The sequence below is a fragment of the Anas platyrhynchos genome, chromosome 6 (assembly GCF_047663525.1).
Source record: "Anas platyrhynchos isolate ZD024472 breed Pekin duck chromosome 6, IASCAAS_PekinDuck_T2T, whole genome shotgun sequence".
Taxonomy (NCBI): domain Eukaryota; kingdom Metazoa; phylum Chordata; class Aves; order Anseriformes; family Anatidae; genus Anas; species Anas platyrhynchos.
Genome location: NC_092592.1, coordinates 16,930,214 through 16,951,754, shown reverse-complemented (window position 1 = coordinate 16,951,754; position 21,541 = coordinate 16,930,214). Strand labels below are relative to the sequence as shown.

The 21,541-nt window shown below is 35.7% G+C and overlaps 1 protein-coding gene across 4 annotated transcripts in view; it reads right to left on the bottom strand.

Moving 5' to 3' along the window:
* DLG5 (discs large MAGUK scaffold protein 5) overlaps positions 1-21,541 on the bottom strand; it is a 107,168-nt gene that overhangs the window by 6,878 nt on the left and 78,749 nt on the right. For 3 of the 4 annotated variants that reach the window (XM_038181720.2, XM_038181721.2, XM_072039502.1), the window contains exons 12-30: positions 20,963-21,090; positions 20,129-20,304; positions 19,583-19,686; positions 19,173-19,265; positions 17,266-18,285; positions 15,456-15,594; positions 13,330-13,474; positions 12,711-12,832; positions 11,512-11,601; positions 10,038-10,206; positions 7,000-7,077; positions 6,188-6,350; positions 5,128-5,261; positions 4,408-4,572; positions 3,880-4,063; positions 2,804-2,952; positions 2,320-2,490; positions 1,009-1,205; positions 149-292 (exon numbers count right to left, since the gene is read on the bottom strand). In XM_038181720.2, the coding sequence (XP_038037648.1) occupies positions 149-292; positions 1,009-1,205; positions 2,320-2,490; positions 2,804-2,952; positions 3,880-4,063; positions 4,408-4,572; positions 5,128-5,261; positions 6,188-6,350; positions 7,000-7,077; positions 10,038-10,206; positions 11,512-11,601; positions 12,711-12,832; positions 13,330-13,474; positions 15,456-15,594; positions 17,266-18,285; positions 19,173-19,265; positions 19,583-19,686; positions 20,129-20,304; positions 20,963-21,090 (3,571 nt within the window). The remainder of the gene's footprint in view (positions 1-148; positions 293-1,008; positions 1,206-2,319; positions 2,491-2,803; positions 2,953-3,879; positions 4,064-4,407; positions 4,573-5,127; positions 5,262-6,187; positions 6,351-6,999; positions 7,078-10,037; positions 10,207-11,511; positions 11,602-12,710; positions 12,833-13,329; positions 13,475-15,455; positions 15,595-17,265; positions 18,286-19,172; positions 19,266-19,582; positions 19,687-20,128; positions 20,305-20,962; positions 21,091-21,541) is intronic. The other variant, XM_027460701.3, reaches the window with a different exon arrangement.

Below are 21,541 nucleotides of genomic sequence, written 5' to 3'. Positions count from 1 at the left end.
TTCATTCCTATTCCTTAAGCATAGAACAAAACTAGCAGAATAGCCTGTAAATTAAGGTTTTGCTTTTTCCATGTTTGTGCTACCGTTTAGTTCACATACAGATGTTATTAGCTAAGGGAGAAAAAATTATTTATATGCACATACTTACCAAGAGGACATCTGCAAAATTTTCCAGGGGATTCTTTGACCAACATATCTTTCACAGCATCAAGTAATGGTCCTAGAATAAGCACAGGCCTAGGAGAGGTACAGTCCACTTTCTGTACACGCTGATACGCCAGACTTGTAGAATCTATGCACACAGAAGACTTGTTTATAGAAGCAGACATTATTCTGCTGCCATTCCTCAGATAATGAGATAACAGTAATTGTGAAAACAGCTACCTTGCAGCAGATAAGGGCCTTGAGAAGTACAAAAATGCTCACTAGCCATTATAGCATTTCACAGCTTAAAATAGCTATTTTCATCAATGAACCTCCTGCTTCCGTCCTTCACACATACTACAGCCCCACCCCAATTTTTAAAAGCAATCATTCCTGTTAGTTCCTAACAGTGTGAACAAGACACAATAATCAGTTGGTTTGCTGGTTTCTTCCGTGAAGAATCATCAGCATGACTTCTGTACAGTACTAAACAAATCAAACTGAATATTTTTGAGTGTACTCAGGATTTATGTCTAGATTAAGTCACCTGGATAAAAATTAAATAGTTGAAGGAATGATCAAAACCCCACATCAAAAAGCCATCCCCCTCTGCAAATGAAACATTAATGTCAGTAGACTTAGGAATGAACTAGGAAAAACAAAACCACTAGTCTACATTCGAGATAATCTGTCTTGCCATTTAATACATTATTTTTTGTTCTTGTTGATACTAAAAGTAATGTATGCTCATCATTTAAAGGCACACGAAAAGGAAACCTATTTTATTTGTAAAGGGTCTTGCTGCAGCAATTTAAAAACAAAAGAGAAAGGCTATCCACTCTCAAGTATTACAAAGGTACTTGCCATCCAAGAACGGAATTGAGTCTGTACTAATTGTATCAAGAGCCAGTAAATCCTTTCCATCTTTGGAACCACTTCGCTTGTGTTTATGCTTTCTTCTGAAGAATGACCTTCGTGCTGCTGCTGACAATGTCTTAGACGAGCTGTTGTCATCTTTAGCCTCCGACATACTATGTCTCCTATAGAATTCCTGATCCATCCTACAATGAAACAGAGTAAGTGGTTGGTATTTCAACACACACACACATACATACATGTACATGTATATTACTATTATTTTTTTTGACAAACCATACTACTACTGTATCTGGAACAACTTCATGACAGAAAATGCATCAAAACCAAACATTTACAATAATCAAATAAACAACATTTCAAAACTCACCCCACCACCATTTTTTCAGGTTCTTATATTATAAATAGCAACAAAGCATGTAGGGTGACCACTCTAACAGCCAGGGCAAAATTTTCCAAAGCTCCAAGAGCAGCATACCCCTACTTGCCAGTAAAGCCAGCCTTCGCATACAACTGAAGATACCATTCTTCGTATGAAGCTGCATGTTATACACATCCTTAAAAATCATCTCGTATCAGCCCAAAACAACATGTAGTTTTATTTTAGATAAGCACAAATATTTTGGCCACATAACATGTGAAATGTAGTTAATTTTACTAACCATCTTCTAGTAATAAGCCAATGTGTATGCATCTGTATGTATATAGTGCACATTCTACATAATACCATTTATCCCATGATCAGGTTGAATTTTGAGTTAAAACATGGAGAGAAGACTATCAGAAAAATACAAAGGAAAGCAGAGGAACAGTAACCTTGAAATGAACAAATGTTTTATCACTTGTAATAAGTGTAATAACTCATCTGATTTCAGTAACTATTTAAAAACTTGAGTGCTCCTGAACTTTTCTACCCATGTTATGCAGTTGAAGTGAATACACAATCTTATATTAAAATTTATATCCACAGATAACTAAAACCATTGGTACTTAGCAAGAATGAGTGCAGTAGTGAGTTAAAGGATCCTTTTGCAGTGGTTAATATCACTTACAGTTATTGAATTACCTGTCACACCATAAGGCTTTGTATCCATTCCATTTCTAATTTACTTCTCAGTAGCATTAAAGATGACTTGGTAGAGCAATATATTTAAAGTTATTAAAATATGTCACCCAGAAAACGACATCTGAGAATTAACATCTCCCGGAAATGATAGAAGCAAACACATTTTATATCACATCTCATTAGTCAGACACTTTTGAAGACCAAGGTAAGTAACTTGTATGGCTGTCACTCACATATATTTACTGGGAATCTGTCCTCTTTCCAGTTTTTGAGCATTCTCATCTAGCTGCCAGGCCATCCAGCAACCAAAGTTTCCTTGTGGTAGAGTATCATCAACATACAAAATGTCATCCTTCTTAAAACTTAAATCCTGTTCCACTTCTGCAAGACGGTCATAAAGTGCTCTGGAAAGGAAGACATAAATAATCTCTTCAACTGGTCTCCACCAACTCAAGGGCAGAACAGATGCATTTCAAAAAAAAATATAATAGATTGGGGTCACATTTTACATTTCGAGAGTACAGAAGTTTACAGTGAAACATGCATCTTTTAACCAGTGTTACAGGTTGCATACTTGCTGTCAGAAACTAGCTGGGATAAATCAATAACTTGGAATTTATAAAACGTAGTACAACATTTGCACTCTTTCTCTCATATAACAGTCAGCATGCTACCCTAAACTGCCTTATATTTTCATTACCAGCCATGCTCAAATACCTAATATAGAATCCATCTCCAGGAAGCTCTTTTATCTTATTAAATTCTTCTATTCTGTATTGAGTCTTTATTTTGATGTTTTCTCCAGGCTTCAACATTTCGAGATAAGCTTCCTCAGCTGTTTTATTGCGCATATCAATGGACCCATACTGCAAAACACAAAACCCTAAGTGTGATACAAATCTCAACGTGCAATAGAATCAGGTGAGCTTGAAAAATATGTAAAATTAGTCTTTTTCCTACTGACAGACTCAATATACAAGTGAACCTTACCACTTAACTATACTACAGTTTGCACATCAAGATGTCTAACAGGAAATTGAGGGGTTGGGGTGAAAAGCAAAATACCAACTGAATGCAGCAGACATGCCCCATGAGAGAGAGTTTATGCTTCTTTAAATAATTTTCAAAGCATAAGCTGAAAATTGTAAAATTCACAGTGGAAAGAAGTTAATATTTTTAGGGGAAACAGGTAGTCTGAGGGAAAGTCCAACACAATTACAAAGCCAAGTCTGCATCTGGATACTAGAAGCACAATGGGAGAATCTCAATGCTCAGAAAGTATAGCTCAGCTCTATCTGAAAAGCTCATAAACAAATGCACATTTATCACCTTAACAGACCAGCCTAGAAGAGAAATATTCCCATGTCAAATTGAGAAAGCAGAGTCAAAGACATGATGTTTTCCCCTGAAGCCTCATTATAATTTCATTGGGGTAAACTCAATATTCTTCTACGTTTCACAGTGTCATCCCTATTCCTGTCTTTGTCATGCATACAGCATTTGGATTCAAGGTTTTCCATTTAGATGAGAGAACAGCTCTTCATAATTCCAGTAGACATATATTAGTCCTTCAAGCCTGTGCAACTTAGATTCTCAGTGGTAGCTCTCCAGGTGTGTATTATCCAGCTCTTCACAGGTTGCCGTCAGAACAAAGATTACACACCATTCTCACCCAGTTTTTCTGGCAGACTCACAGAACATCTCCCATTGCAAGACAGCAAGATTCTTTGTTCAAATCCCTCTTTATACCATCCTAGATATTTTGTCAGTATGCTGCAGTTTTCCTAACTTACCTCAAGTATCATGTCACCCAAGACTAGTCCATCAGGCCCTTTTGCTGGGCTATCATCATCTACATCTGACACAAATATTCCATAGAGGTTTCCACCACATATCTGGATCCCAAGATCCACCTGGGATTTTTTAACAACAACAGTTCTAGGTTCAGGGGTCCGTTTATTTGTGTCCACAGGGCCCCTTGCAAAAGGAAGAAAACACAAATGTAATTCACTTTAAAAACCTGTATTAAGAGTATACAATGAACTATATTCCTGAACAATACGTGTTTGCATAATTATTATTCAAAACAGGTCACCTACAGATACAATCATGAGAAAAACTTCACATCACTTACTGATCTTCTCAACTAAATCAATCTTGTTTTAGAATTTACTTCACTCCTTGTAGAACCCATCTTTCAAATCCAAACTGAAATCCTGTACTTTTATCCCGGGTCCACTTAATTTGTCTGCTTACTCATTTGAACCAGCCACATCTACTCTGACCTTTTTGCTTTCTGTTATAAAGACAAAAAATTTTACCTTAAGGAACTCCGGGGACTTGTAGTTGGTGTGGTTTGCTTGGATGGGGGTGTCATTGTTCCTTCATCTTGTTCACTCACAGTATCAATTATGGAATGATTGTCAGGTGTTGCAGCTCCACTGCCTTGAGGGGTGGAATGATTACTCACAGGTTCTAGGCGAGAACTAATAGAAAAAAAAAATAAAAATATAAGGCTAGTGGTTAGAATTTCACCAGTGATGAGTATTTTCCATGTAGACACACAGTTTTTAATTTGACCGCAAAAAGAAGTGTAAAGCAAGAAAAAATACCCCCAAACAACATGCCAAATAACATACGCTCCCCACAAATTTGACAAAGATAAAGGTCAATCTTGATATGTGATCATGCATGAAAATGGTTTATATAATTAAGTCATATGCCTTGTCCAATTTGTTTCAGGAAACTCCTCAGCTATAGAAAGAATACAAAATTGGTTTGAAGTACTGGAATCTCTTAATACTAGTATGAGGTAATCGTCAGTTTTGGTTTAATGAATCTAAGGATTATATCTTAGGTAAGAGTAAGTATAGGTGTATAAAACGTTTTTCTTGTGATAAGCACATACTCACACATTACTTTTCTACGCAATCACATTACTTATCAACACATTTGCATACAAATTACTCATACAGAAGTTAACTACTATCTATATAACTGCATGGATTAGAGTAGTTCTTTAAAAGCCTTGCCATCCTTACCTTGATCGTGAATGATTGCCAAGCTGATACATGTGTGGGTTATACTGAGCCAGAATAGTAATGGTGTCACACTGCTGTCCAATAATTAGTCGAGCCTGTTGCTCTGTAGCATTTCTTAAATTTATTCCATTAAACTATGAAAAAAAAACACAAAACAGGATGCAAAGTTTTAAAATGGGAACTAGCAAAACCATTCTTTCAGTCTCCTTATTAGTCTAATATTTAAATGCTGATCTTCTCCCTCCCCCCCCCCCCCCAACTGGAGTAACCAGAAGCATGGAAGAGCTGCCATGCAATGATTCCTAGGGTTTAAACACTCTGGAATGAATCACTAATTTTATTATTTGGTAACGTAACCATGAGTTGAAAATCCTTTTACTACTGAAAGACATAAGTATTCTGAACTGTGTTACGATTTGCTATCATTGATTAAATGAAAGTTGGTTCAGATGACTGATGTGAAAAAATTTGGGACTGAATGGTAAATTCAGATCCATAATCCTTTTCAGGTCCATTTTATGTCACCTGCACACTGTTTAACATACCTATGCTTTAACATACATTTACAAAGTGATTCTGTACTTTATATAATGTTCCTCTACACACTCTTTGGCCATATACCAAAATGTGACTGTAGCTAATAGCATACCTCAGTATTTCTTAAACCAGTTATCTCAGGTATAGGTACAGCACAACAGCAGGACATAACTCAGTAAAAGCTGAGTATTTACTCTTATGAGGAAGACTCATAAGTTGAGTGAAGTTTGACTTTAGGACTATTTTGTTTTAGGCAACTTAGCTAGTTAACTTTAATTTGAAAAATATCTATATAAGAGGCAAAGCAGTCCTATCATCAGAAGACATTATTTTATGATAAAGCCTTATGAAAGCCACTAACAGTCACAATTACTGGACTATGACAATACAGAAAGAATAACCTCTGCTATTTCTCACAGCAGACAAACTTTCACAAGATAGTCTTTTAAGAAGGGCAGTTATTGCTGGACTCATATGAACTGAAGTAATCATTAAACCAAAGAAATAGTAAGCAAACAATTACCTCTAGTAACTGATCACCATACTCAAGGCCAGCTTGATGTGCAATGCTCCCACCTGTTACTTTAGAGACAAATATTCCACCATTTTCTCCGCTCACAATGGAAATCCCTAGTGGCTCAGAACCCTTCTGCACTTTTACATGACGTGGCTCTTCCATGTAGGGCCTTTTAGAGGAGATAGTTAAAACTGATTTGGAAAAAATTGCACTTGAACCATAACAATGAGTTTTACATGCAATATTTTATGCCTGTCTGAATTGCAATAATAAAATAAGTTTAATCGGTTACTTAAAAAAAATATTGTCAACTGTTTTAAATGCATTCCTTTAACACCATGCAATGTATGGTGGCAGAACTAAACGTATACCAGGTACACAACTGGTCTAAAGCATTATGGTAAATATGAATTACAAATATTATGGTGGAGAAATTGGTAGGAAAAGAAACTTCCAGACCCATATTATATAAAAGTAATTTAACTACTATATATAATATGTAATTTACAAGCGATATTCCAGAGGGGTATGTTACTTATAAATGCTGAGTCTTTACTGACCGTAAAAATAAGCATCAAAAATGATGAGGTAGTAAACCAAGGAACAACAATGCACAATATCAGATTTTGTATTTGTATGCAGGGAAACATAAATTAGTAATGAAAATTAAGCAGTTGCAAACTCAAGCCATTAAGACAGCAGTTTGCATGGTAGTATTAAAATTACCATGCAAATTCTCCTCAGGGCAATTATCCAAACGTAAAATAGCACAAAGTGCGCAATACTGCTTGAGAAGGACAACCTTATATCAGGCCAACCTCAAACTCCTTAGTGATGAGAACCTAGGCCTAGGAGCCACAGGGATTCTCAGAAAAGACCTATTACGGAACAGATATCTGAAAGACGTAGAAGATTTGAGAAGAGAAGAACACTTAGAAAAAGACATACAATAATACAACACCAGTAAGTATAACAAGAGAACAGATCATATGAAGTAAAACCCTGATGCATTCCCCTGTCCGCCCCCCATAGTTGGGAAGTATCCACCCATGCAAACATGGCTAGTCCCTTCCACAGTATGTATAAACAAACCAAAGTGTCCTAAAAAGTGCTGGTTCATATTACAATGGTCTTAATGGTGTCTATATACCAAAAGGCACCATCAGGTGCTAACAGCTAAACTAGTTCAGAATGAAACAGATGAGGTACCAGACGTACCTGAGGGTGTCTAGAGCACATTACTGGCAACAGCAGGTCTTGGCAGCCCTTCTAGTACACAACTTTAATAGCATTATACTACTTCTGGCATGCATTAATTGGAATGTCTTCTTTCTGTACACTTCATTATATCAATTAGAGATTCTCTGTTTATTTAAATCCTGCTGTGTTAACTGCACTTCACTCACTGCTATCAATGTGGCAGATGAAAGGTATCTTTGGGAAGACCACGATTTGGGGGATGCATGGGGGGTGAGAGGAGGGAAGAGGACATTACTTCATAAATTATGCTTATTGTTACAGGCTTTGAAGGTAAGCATTTGGTTGCCTTCTGCAGCAGGGCATAATATTTTGTCACCTTATTAATATGGAAAATATACAAACTGTCTGATAAGTATGCAACTCTGGGACCTGAACCTTATACCATCAACATCACTGCTAGCAGTAATGCCCTTGGAGCTTGTCTGTCAATGTAATGAAGATAAAGCAGTTGAGTAATATATGTAAATTACAATGTCATATACAATATCACAACATGATTACATGTTAATGGGCCCAAACAAAATTTATGAAGGTCTATCACCTCACTGGAAACTAAAATTACATCTTTCTGCTCTATTGTATTTTTCTGCTTCCATCTACCACAATCATTTTCAGTTTTGTTGTTTGTTTTGCATTGGAATAATTAAGAATCAAGACCATACAAAGTGCACAGGATCATATCTTAGAACTCTAGTCAATTCAAAATGAAAGATAACTAGTAATGCATATAGTAGGGAAACAATAATAAAATAAAACAGCATTAAAAAGGTATCTTACTTGATTAGCAGCGTAATTAAAATCAAGTGAAATGCACTCTTTTACAATATTCAGACTGTCTGCTACAATCATTAAACGCTGTTTAGAAAAAAAAATAAGTAATGAATCTGATTTTTCATTTTCATTTAAATTGGTTCTCCAAAGAACACAATAGATTGGTTTTTTAATCTGTGTTATATATTCTATGGAAATGCCAAGCAAATCTCTTATATTTTATGGGAAGGAGAAGGGATAGAAAGAGTAAATAACCATTTAACATGGCATCATCGCACATTTACTTAAAATATTTCGTTTAGCCAAGTAGCTATTTTAGGAACTATTTTTGTGTTTTGTCTTTTTTGTTTGTTTCACTTATTCTAAACAAAATCATATCCTTTTTAGACTGGGAAAGTCATTCATACTACTGTTTACATGCAAGTACAGCAAGAGTTGAGGGGCTGGCACCTGACTGTACTTCAATATTCTGATCACCATTAATAGAAGTTGTTAATTTCTAGACATCAGAATGTCCTGACCATTACACAAGTTGTAGGGATGTCAAAAATCTAGCTTTGCTGCCAAACACTAAACAGAATTAGTCAGGCGAAGAAGATACTGACTTTGAATTTGCAATTGACAATTACAGGAACATTTATATGAGAAAACGAACATAGTACAGAAGTCACACTGAAGTAAAAAAGAATGAAAACCCACAAAGACCTCTTTACATTCCATTTCAAAGTAACAGTGCACACAATCTATAGTGTCACTACAATAACTTATTTAAAGATTCTTTAAACAAGACAAAAAAGTTTCATATAACATTTTATGAAGAACTTTTTATTACTACCAGCAAACTTAGAATACAGAATATCCTTATTACTTTGTTCACATTCTTATGGTCAGTCATTTTACAAAAGCCACGCAATACAAAGGGGTCCTGAAGTACACATAAATGTAATATACTCCAACACACCATAGTTCCCGGTATGCCATACACTGCCTGAGTGGCATTTAGCTGCCTCAGTGTAAATAAAAGCCTGATTCAGATTTGTGTCTTGTTGTTCAATGCTTTGAGTTCATGCAAAATGTTTCATATATTCAGTCTAGCCAGATCACAATAAAATGAAATAAAATGCCCAAGACTGATACCATAAACAATGCATCTTGAACATACTCATCATGAGATAATAAGTCATTACAACACAAAGCTCATGATCTTAAGAAAACTATCATATGAGGTTCAAATTGTGCAAACAGCTATGCATATACTTAACGCTATTGCTAGTAGTGGTCCAGGTAAAACCAAAGCGATCATAGTCACAGTAGTAAAATAGAGTCTGTACATATAGATATATTCCGGCACAGTTTATTCTTTTTATTCATCTGGCTGAATTGAATCAAGGCACAGTGGTTAGAACGCATATTCTGCTATACTAAGTCAGCTGATATTTAGCTATCAAATATTACTAGGTATTTTGTTTAGTTTTCCATGGTACAGATGAAACCTATCATTCATAAGCATCTGAGGTAGCTCAGCTAAAGGAGTATTTTAGACTATTTGCGTTCGGTGTGGCCATTAATTTACCATAAAGAAGTAAAATCTTTATGAAATTCATTACTTTTCTGAACTCAAAGACTTAGGTTTAGAAAAAAAAACACAAAGATCTTTTATATACTTCATTAAAAAAGTAAAAACATTAAGTAACAGGACCTGAGATGCTTTTCTCTATCTTTATTTGTCATTTAAACTAACTATTCACATTCCTTCTCATCCAATAAATGTAAAAGATTTCTTCAGACACATTCCTATTAAAAGCAAATAATGTGGGGACCTTACCTATCTTTTCTACGTTCTCCAACAGATACTGGGCTAATAGAAATTCTAGGTAAAGTAGAAAGGGAGTTCTGGGATTGGCTGCTGGCAAAGGAAGATGTTTCCAAGTTAAGAGGTGACTGTGGAGGAGTTATCAAGCTAGGACTGCTACATTCAGAGTGTGACAAGGAGCCTATAAAAGAAAACAACAAAACAACAACAATCAAAGTCAGGTTTCAGTGTCCTGCATTTGTCATGCTTCAGAAGATCTACAGAGACATAGGGAAAGACATCATACACACCAGACACAAATAAGGACCACACTGTTAACCATCTAATGAGCTTAGGAAGCCAGCTTCCTACCTTTGGTAACTACCATTAGACAGTGTAAACTCTCTTTCCTTAATATATGAAGTATGTCTTTTATATGTGTGCATAGAAATATTTCCCTTCTCAGCATAAAGAACTGAGTACAGACACAGGCATGTCTGAAAACACTTCACAGTGCAGTTAAGGAAAGAGTTAAGGAAAAATAATGGAAAACAGGAAAGTTAAAATAAAGATTTAATATGTTGGTTTAGTTTCAAATAAAATCTTTATTTACTGCCTTTTCCTTTGTGTTTGACAAGCATTATGAAACACCTGAAAACACCAACAAAACCCCAGCATGAGTTTTACACAAAGACAGGAAAGTATTGCAATTTTTAACAAGCCTGACTTGGCTTTTTTTTTTTTTCACTTGTACCCTCCTTGAGACATTTACTAAACAAGTTCCCTAATAAGAACATTCAGTCATCTGCTTCTTCTGACAGAAAATAAATCTCAAGTTACTAATTACAAAAAAAAGCCATTTGCAATAATTATATTTACTTGGTTATAGAAAACAACTGCATACAATCGATTAAGGCTATAAAATATTTGAGTAATAATGGCAGCAAACAGCTGCTATTTACTGTAATCAAATTTTGAATTCTAAAGCTCTTGAGCACTCCAACTGGTATTTTTAATGTATGATACATTACATTAATTCGTATCATATTTTTAATGTATGATACATTAAAAATTGCTCAAGAGAGAATATTTATAGTGAACTACTAAATTTTTTTCAATGGATTTCAAAATATGATTTATCATATGTAATACAATAGCATACAAAATAATATAAAGAATTGAAAAAAAAAAAATACTACTGCAGGTCATTTCACTGTCAAAACATTTAAGACATCATTCCTGAGGAAAATTACAACCATAAAACCCGCAGCTATGCTTACTCTTACTTTTTTGTGCACACTTTCTTGCTGTGTTCTAGAATCAACTAACAGAAGAATCACCTTTCATTTTAAAGGTTCTTTTCTTTACCTTTTTTGTTGTAAAATACAAGTTTTGTAATATTCATAAAATTGTCAGATTTTCATGCAATGTGATAGAGCAACTGCAAAGGCATTCGATTAGCAATACTTAAAATATTACAACTAAAATTACTTATGAAATAATTCACCTCTGTCAGAGCCCACGATGGACCTTGGATATCTTGGTGTTAAAGGGATCTTAATTCGTTCTGTTCTGTATTGCAAGTTACTTGAAGAACCTATTTTTACAAGAGAAAAATTATAATTCTACAAATTGAAACGCAATAACATTGAATAAAAAATACATTAATTTTTCAGGGAACACTAAAAGGTGCTCTAAATTTCTGTAGAAGCACTGATGATTATGAATATATATCGTATACAACATACATTTTGTTAATTGTCTCGGTTACATAGCAAGTACAAACAACGTAATGCAGCCTGCACTGTGTGTGTATATACACAGTATATACTATATATATCACCATATACACACCTTCCATTCTTGACTGAAAAATATTCAAAACATTTTTTAATAGAAATGCAACTTAACCTGAAATCTTAGCAAGAAACTAATACTTGAGACTACTAAGAACCTATGAGACGTTCCAAAAGGTATTTAAAGTATTCTGATTATATTCTGCTTAGATGAACACATAACTTCTTGACACTGTTTCCACACTATTGTGCCATTTTTTCTGTAGCTCCATTGTGGCTACAAAGCTTTCAGGCTCTATTCAAATGCAGTTGCAGTCACGGGTGGAACACAAGAACACATACATGTACAAAAAAAAAGTATTACATAATTTAAAATGAAAGAAATTCTACAATATTAAATGTTACTGCTATAAAGCATATGTTTTCTTTGGTATTCTTAGAACAGGCATAAACAATTTTAAACATCAATCAAGTAAACACAATTGGAACTTATCTTCCAACAATACAATTTACATTGGGCCATTTGTCATAATTTCTTTGTTCTGCAGGCTCTCTCCTTCTTTCTTTACCTCTCCACCTCACTGAACCTCAAACATACTTTCACTAGGCCTCCCACACCTTCACGAGAATACTTTCAAATAATAAGAGGCATCTAAAGAGCAAGTTTGCATCTTTAAAATAATAATTTAAAATAATATTTTAAAGCCTATAAAGAGTGAATTAAACAAGGCTACTTCCAGGAAACACCTTTAATCATAAAACTGGAAATACGATGCAGATAAACAGGAAAACTTTTAGGCTTTGCTAGGTATAACAATCCCATTAAGCATGTCCTTAAGGAATTTTCCATTCATTACTACTCTCCAAAAGGCAGGAGTCTCACATGAAATAAATCAGAAAAGCAAGTTACCAAGTCTTGCACTGGATGGCAAGGAATTTGAGCCATGAGATGCTCTTGTACGTGAATTTTCAGAGTAATCATTGGAGTGTTTATGACTTAGGTCCAAACTCAAGCGACCTTGATGCTGAGCACTACATCAAAAGCAAAGAATAGGGCAACAGTCAGAACCACGCAAAGCATCTCATCAAATAGTAAATGGCCAAACAATTTTCATTATCCTTATCCTGAGTAAAATAAATGTTCCCCTCCTTCCCACCTCCTAATTACTTCACTACTTTATGAATTAAGACAAGTGAGAGAAAAGAGCCTAAACTGCTTTAAAAAAGGAAAAGACAAATGAAAAGCTTACTTTGTTTTGTTAAAGAAAAAAATATGAACTAGTTCATTAAAAAAGTAACTTCTTAGACAATATTAGCCCATGGAACAGGACAGAAGCCCAAACCATCAGTTGCTGAAAGCAAGATGAAAGCAACTGGCACATCATCTCTATGTAATAATGTTATTGAGAAGTCTGGGTCCAAATAACAGACAATAGCAGTCTTTCACTCTGCACTGTATAAACCAACTATCAGAAACAATTTCATCCTAATGTAAATAAGTACTGAAGGTGATATCAAGCTCAAAATACCTGGGATGCAGATGTTGATGGCATATTTGGCTGGCGACTGATGGGCAATTGTTGGTGTGAACTCTATGGCTCCATGCAGTATAGATGGGATTTCTCATGACCGCAGTTACTGCAGGGCATGGAGCTAAGCTTCTTGGTACAGTACCTGTTTAAGAGGATAAAAAGACATTCTTACTAAAATTATTAGCATATAAATTACAGATTATAAATATATTTATAATACATAATTATATAAATATTTAATTTCTGCATATACATGTACATGTATCTCTAAGTTCACTACCATGCAGAATACTCAGTATCATTCAACACCTTTTAAGTAGTACATACATACTTAAAATCTGGATTATAATTTTGTAATGACTCAATAATAAAGTATCTTGGATTACAAAACAAATAAAATTTTGGACATCCTTCTCAAATTCACTGCTAACTACAAGATTTTGTCTATTTTCAAATATTAAGCTTCTTTATACAACAACAACAAGCCTGTTTTTCTCTCCATACAGTCAAAATTTTATTCAGTACTTGAACTATGTGCAGCTAAAATGATCTTGTTTCTGTTCAGACTCCCACTTTTGACATGTCCTATGGCTTTAGCTTGTAGTATTTCATTATTTTATTATTCAGAAGACTTATTACTCAAGCTGCTCATTCAAGTACACTCATCCTTCAGTATTCTAAATCTATTTGATCAATACCCTCTTAAGTGAGTTGGAGGCATAGCATACAGCAGCAAAAACTTATTCTCGTTTCAAGACAGAATCATACCATATAATGTAGGTTTGACTTGACTGGGTTATTGTGCAATCAAGGGTACCATGACAAGATGACTATTTTAGTAAGAAAAAACTTATAACAGTTTCTGCTCTCTCTCAATGAGAAGGAAAGTGACAGATAGAAAAGAACAACAGAAACCAAATAGCAAAAGATTCTTTCAGCTGAGATACTCTTTAGTATGTCTTCACATTCTGAGACAGCCTGAAGCTGTCCATTCTTCTACACATACTAGTCATTACCTTCTCCATGGTCTCCAATAAGAAGTGCTCTAGAACCTGTAGCAGCTTGGGACTTGGCAAAAACCTGAGAGTATGTTCATAAAAATCAATATTGTCTTGGTTTGAATGTCAAGTGTCATATGAAACTGCTGAAGCACTGAAAACTGAACCATCCACCTGGCCACGAGTTTAACAGGTCTAACCAAATGCATCTTGACCAGTTCAAAGCAACCAGCATACAATAGCCTCATTACCTCCTGAGGCACTCTGCTTAGTCCATGCCAACTGTCAACCGGCTAACAATTCTACCTTCAATACCAACAACTGATTAACAGAGACAATATGTTAAGTGTTTTCAGTTTTACCTGATTATACTGATTTCCATGTGAGCTACTTCTGAGTCCCCACTTCAACAGTATCTCAAACACGCTGACTTAATCTTTTATTAAGACAGAATAAGATTATAACCAATTTGGGCATTCTATTTGAGATATTCCAAGCATTTTACTTCCAATAGGCAGAGTTTGATACATAATATTTCCTGAACATTAGTTCTTTTTTGCTTTAAAATATTTCAGAAGCTGAGTGTCCATCACTTAGGATGCTTCCACTTACTGTTCACTTTCAAAAACCTTGAACATCTCATTTGTCTCCCTAACGTACAGGCTATACCTCATTCACCACTAACACATTCAGGACTCTTTTGCACAGAAATAGATGAAACAAATCCTTCAGCCAGAAGCTGTTCAGTTTTCTTCACGGTTAAACACATTTCTACTTCTTTACAGTCCAGAAAACTAACACACCATGCTGAGATTACAACAGACCCCAAAAATATATTTTGGGATTCATGTTTGCTCCTCATTTATCCTGACTGATAGGGACAGATTCCTTGGGGCATTCCTAGGAAGTAATCTGAATTCTTATCTAATCCCAGGGTAGATATTTTGAATACAGTAGTTTAACTAAGCATATTTCTGGAATAAAATAATTCAGAAGGGGGAAATTTTGCAGTTATTATTCAGGATATCAGAAACACAGACAGGTCACATTAGATATATCTGTGACTTAAATATAAAGAACCATACTGACACTTTATATCTTGCCATCCACATCAGTGTCACGCACCTGATGACATACTTCCAGTGTATAAGGTGGAAGACACAAAGCCATCACTGTGCCTAGCAGAACGTTTTGGTGAATATGGTGCCCATTCCTGTAGCTCTGGAGACAGATGCTCCTCACTGGCTGGAGTATACTTCTGCACCTACATAAACACAGAATGTGATTACAGGCAGTTGGAGATTTAGAAGAAAATACCCATACTCAAAAGGCAGTAAATAACTTCAGACTTCCTAATACATATTCCAGAATGTGCTAGCCATCACTTAAAGGTGTAACAAGAACTGACTTTTTATCTTCTACTGATATTATTAACCTCAACTCTTCTTCTTCCACCCTGCTGTTATTTATTATTTTGTCCTCTTTTTAGGTCAGTATTTGCAACTTATCTGATGTATTTTTCTTCAGAACAGTACACCTTAGTTACATTTTTTATTACCATTTTCACAAGACACTTCAACTGTAGATCTCATTCTGTTCCTTTAGACATTATGGCAAGTGTTGCCAAAGGACACCTGGCTATCCTGCCAGAAAGTTTTCCTCTAAGCCTGCATTGTCAGATATATGTGAACCAACCTCACCTTAACATAGCAATTCAGGTTGAGGAATCATGCCAATTTGTTCTCTATATAATAAATAGGCACTGGTGAGTTAGGAGACATGAAAATAGCTCAGATATTGACAGTGATGCTACAAAGATACAAGTTCAGGGTTCAGCATGAAGAGTTTACGTAATTTAAACATGAAACACAAAAACATTACATGAAAGGATGTACTAAGTGAAAAATAGATACAATTTTTTTTAAATCAAAGTAGCATTTTAATTATACAAAGTTACTGACAGTATGAAGACTATAAAATGAAAAGAATCCTTCTTAGAACCAACACTTGAATAATACCATGGGTGTGTTAGTAATCGTACCACCTGCTACTCAGGGATCAAAATTTTCTTGAACTTACTATTTTACCAACCTACACAAACTTAGTAACATATACACATGCTATTATATGACATTTTAACTCATTTTGATGTTGATTACATACAAGGAAAAGTAACTCTGAAACTTGAGCCTTTAGGTAGCAAATACAGGTAATATTTTTTCTACCTGAAAGAATCCAAGATGAAGGATCTGAAACTATATTACTAATTACACCACTTTGTATAACATGGTCAGCTAAATAGACTAGCCTCCCTAGACCACACTTACTTTTTTCTCTACCTAACCTGGTAAGACATGACACACAGTCTCCAGAATGAGATTTAATCAAACAAATAGTCCCATTTTGAATAATGTTGTTAAATCATATTTTCATAAACGGTCTATCTTTGCAATGTGACATTCCTAATGCTCTATCGATTTCAGATTACATTTACAGATACGTAGACATATAGAAAGACTTAGAAAAAACACCACTGAATTGTATACCCTTTTCCACTAATCGGTACTGTGTGCCAATGTAATTTTTGTAAAACTTCAGAATCCTTAATTTCAGCTTTTCTAAGACTGCCTCTTTCTATTTATTTATTTTATGTTGTCAAAAACATATCAGGAAGAGCCCTGATCCTCCCTCCATGAAGCAGCATTAAAAGTCAAGATGTGGCTACTAAGCAGAAACCTATCATTCTGTTAGGTGACTTTGCATTTTATGATACTGTGAAGTGACAAGTGAGTCAGGAGTAGCTTCTAAGGGGACTTGGACCTTGACAATGGGCTATGTTTCCCCTGTAAAGGTATGCAGCTGGCTACCCAAAACCACACTTCTGAAAATACCCATATTGAAACAAAAGGCAGAAGCCTTCATATGAAAATTCTACCTGAAGAGCAGGATTAGGAATGGGCACAGGGGTCATTTTATGTCTCAGAGCAGGGGCTGATTTTGGCCTTGGTCTTTTAATCTCTGGCTCTTCAACTCTTTGAAAGCCAATATCATCTTCACATGATTTTCTTGAAGACAGATGAGTGCAGTCAATTCCCTCCTCACGATAATAGTGTCCAGCGTTCCTGCTGCGCCCCTTGAGAGTAGCTGAGTCCTGCTTAAGTGCCAAGGAAACCGGAGCTTGGGCAGTGGCTGGGCTGGTGGGTGGTGATCCAGTTGTTACTGTAGACTCAGATGCAGAGCTTGCCTGCTGTTTATGTTTAAATTTGATCGAGTCACTTCTCTTGGGAGGGGTTGGAGGAGTTGAAGCTACTTCAGCTTTTGATGGCTGAGGCGAATGTCCTGTCACCTGATTAGGAGAAAGGTACTCCAACTTAGGAGGAGTTGGTGGTCTTTTGAAAGTATCAGGATCAAAAATAGATTTCCTTTGTTTTGGCTTTTTATAAACAGAGAACTTCTCTGTTTCTGTTGCTGAGATATTAACCATGACTTTTGGCCAGGTACCACCACTATGCTTAACACCATGTCCTTTGTCAAATGTGGTCTCCACCATCATACAGTCAGTTCCTGTAGGTTCATAAGGCAGCCTCCTGTTGTCCAAATCAACAACTCCATAGCCTCGGTCCCCATATGCCTCTGGGCTGAAGGAGCTGAGACTGTGTTCTGAATTACTGTGGCAACTGTGCATTGTGCTCCTGTGAGAGTCTACTCGTAAGGTATTATTAGGGAAGGGTTTGTGATCACAAAATGAACGACTGCTCTGATCACTCTGGTCCTTCTTGCCATCCATGATGTCTGGATTGAAAATGTCAGTTTGTGTTGAGCTGTTGAGTTTCAGATTCCTTTTGTTTTGGGCTTGTATCTCTGATGCATGAACCCTACAATTTGATATTTTTTCAGAATCTTTCAGATTTTCAAATATATTTTGACCACTCCAAGATGAACTCTGAGGAAAAACCTAAAACAAAAAAACAGAACCATATTTTTACAGCTGATTTCTGTTTAGTATGAGGCATATTCTAGCCTCCTTGATTTACCTCAACCTGAATATATATGTACATATGTACAGATAATGTCAGGAAAATTTTAATAAAAAACTTGCAGATTTAAAGCACAGATCATCATATAAAATTAAGACCCCCCAAAATTGAAATACTTCTAAAAACAACCCCAAAAGGGCAACTCCACATCAAAGTGGAAGCATCAAACTGACAGCAAAGGGACGTCCATTCTAATTATACCTCTGTTAGGTTGCGCTTGCAATCATCTTCCATTGCCCATTGCGGTTCATACATTTTATCTTCACAGTTTCTTAAAAACTCAATCTCTCTGGAGCTGGAATTGTCGCTGACAGGCCCAAAATAATGGGATTCTAACCCCAACAAGCTAAGCAGAACAATATTTTTTTTATAACATTAACCCTGAAAAAGAAAGCCTACTACTTATCCCTGACGACAGAGTTCAATTTTCTGTGCAACTTCCTCCTAAGAGTAAACCCTTCTATAGCCAGGAGAGAATTTATCTTTCATGCACAGAACTGGTGCAGCTCTGCAGCAGAAAGCAATAAAATAGCAGTAACTGTGCTAGGAGTCATTCCACGTGACCAGCAAACAAATGAGAAAGAAGAACAACACATAAATTTTGTTTCCTACCAGATGCCACAACAGCCTTAGTTTGGAAATAACTATTAAGTGTACTATCAGCGAAATACATCCAGATGGTCCTATTTATAGCAGAGACTTTCCCATGGTGATATATTTATTTTTAATACACGCTTCCCTTAACAACTAAGACAACCCTGTCAAAGTTCAAGAAAACTCTGCAAATTGAGCTTTTCTTACTCACCTTCATCAGTGACAGGGTAAGAGAATCCCTGCAGTTTCGTAGCAAAGCTTCACATTCAGTAAGTGACTTATTATCTAGTGCAATGCCATTGATCTACATGCAAAAAAAAAAAAAATTACAACAGAGATAGATAAAACCAAAATGGCAGGTGGGGAGCATCTTCAAGTACCATCTCTAAGACAGGAAAAATACTAGTTCTACACGCATGTATAACTTAAGTCTGGTTGACCTTGTCCTGTTCTCCACTAAAAGCTAGGTCTTTTGAATAAATTTTGCTATTCCTAGTAGAGATGCAATTTCATAACATCTGTTTGATTACATTAGCCCTTACTCATTCATACATTCACAGTTACCTTCTGTTTCACAGACGTTCATAAGGAAAAAAAAAGTTACAATGTATTTAGACTTACAGCAATTATTCTGTCTCCCACAGAAAGGGAACCTTCTTTGGCAGCTGGGCTTCCAGGCACAACAGCAGCAACAAATACTCCATTTTCTAGGCTGACCCCGCTTTCTGAAATTTACAAAACAAACATCAGTGTACTCCTGCAGTTCAATTATCTTGCTCAAATAACTGTACATGTATGTCTGACCTGCCTGCATGAGAAAGAAATGTAACTACCAAACCAAACGAGTTTCTCCATTACTGAAATTCCTTTTAAAGAAATAGAAAACGTTGTGTGAAAATGGGGATTTGGGGCATCCCAATACTTAATATAATCAGGGGTGATTGATGGATTTAATCAAATAGAACTAAGTATGAAAACAAAGATCAAGATACTTAAGGAAGAATCCCTATCATCAATATGCTCAATTCCTAGTTTGCTAGATAAAATTGATTCACATACCTATCTAGGGGGTAGTAATGGTTTAAATGGGATTTAAACAGAAGCTCAAAACATATACCTTTATTTTTGGTTGTATGAACATGTACATCCAGCCTTTATATTCATTACCTTTATGACCAGAAACATTGATGTGAAGAGGTGTTATCACTCGCCCACCTAAGGACTTCCTTCTTCGAACCACCATGTTAATAACACCTCCTCCATTTAGAACAGCTTTTATAACTTGCTTTTTATCCTTATTAGTAAGATCCACATCGTTTATCTTCAGCAACCAGTCATTCACTCTGGCAGAAAAATTCAAATACAGATGTCAGTATTCCAAGCATACTTATCAGGACATTGCATATAAATAACATTCATGAAAAGGGGTGCAACATAGCCGATATCTCAATATGCTAATCCTTAATATTCTGGAGTTCTCCATTCCTTAAAAAGCATTAAAAAGTAGCTAAGTGAAAACAAGAACTTAATTGTAGTCTGCTCTTCACTAGCAAAGTGAAACCATCAAATCACTGATAAGTACTCCTTATTTAAAAGGAACTCTTCAAAGGTAACAAAGCGATTAAAACCCTTCTATTGAGGCTAAGAACAGAAACAGGTTTCAAATTATCCTTGACCCCTAACCAAAAGTTCACCTTCGTAAACAATCAGTTTGAAGTTTGAAGAGAAAATGAACAGAACAGGACATACAGTGAAATCAAAGACAGAAGCATCATTTCGAATCCTGGGGAGTTTTAAGAGACAAGTCAAAAAGTTTTTAATTTCTGTAACACTTCTAGGTACTGGTCTTGTCAGTGTCATTTCCTAACCGACATTAATATGGTACACATGTCAATGACAAAAGAAGAACTTGAAAAACAGTTAATACTGAAGACTTTTCACAACATGCTCATATTTAGTTTATGATCAATCAAAGATGTATCTTCTAAAGCAAAGCCTTACCTTAATCGACCATCCGCAATACTTCCTTTGTCTACTTTGGTAACAAAGATCCCACAGTCTCCAGGGAGGTATGGTTCATTCACACCTTCTGCCACATCAAAACCAAGTGCTTTCAAGTCCATATCGTCCTAATAAATATTATTAACAAGTGACTCAACTGCACTGCCAACCCACGTGTCTCTGTCTGTTAGTAAGAGGCATCAGTGCAAGCTTGTACTATGCCCTTATATTTACAGGGTATAGCCATTATTGTAAGTTGCTGCGTTTCGTACTGCAACACAAGCTCCCCTTTTCATGAGGTATTAGACATTCTGTGTCATTAGGAAATTGATTTTCTCTCAGATGAAGGCTGAAACAAGGTACTAGGGGAATTTCACAGAAAAGAAATGAGAAAGCAGAAGAGCATGGGAGAAAGCACTTTCAGAAAGCACCTGTTTTTAGGCGTGATTCTGGATGTGTCATGAGAGAAAAAGGGTATGTTCTCCAAGAATGGGCATCACTTAGGAAGAAAAATTAAAAAAAAATTACAAAGCTAAGACAACAGTATTGCATCTCAGTGATGAATTCATAAAGAATATG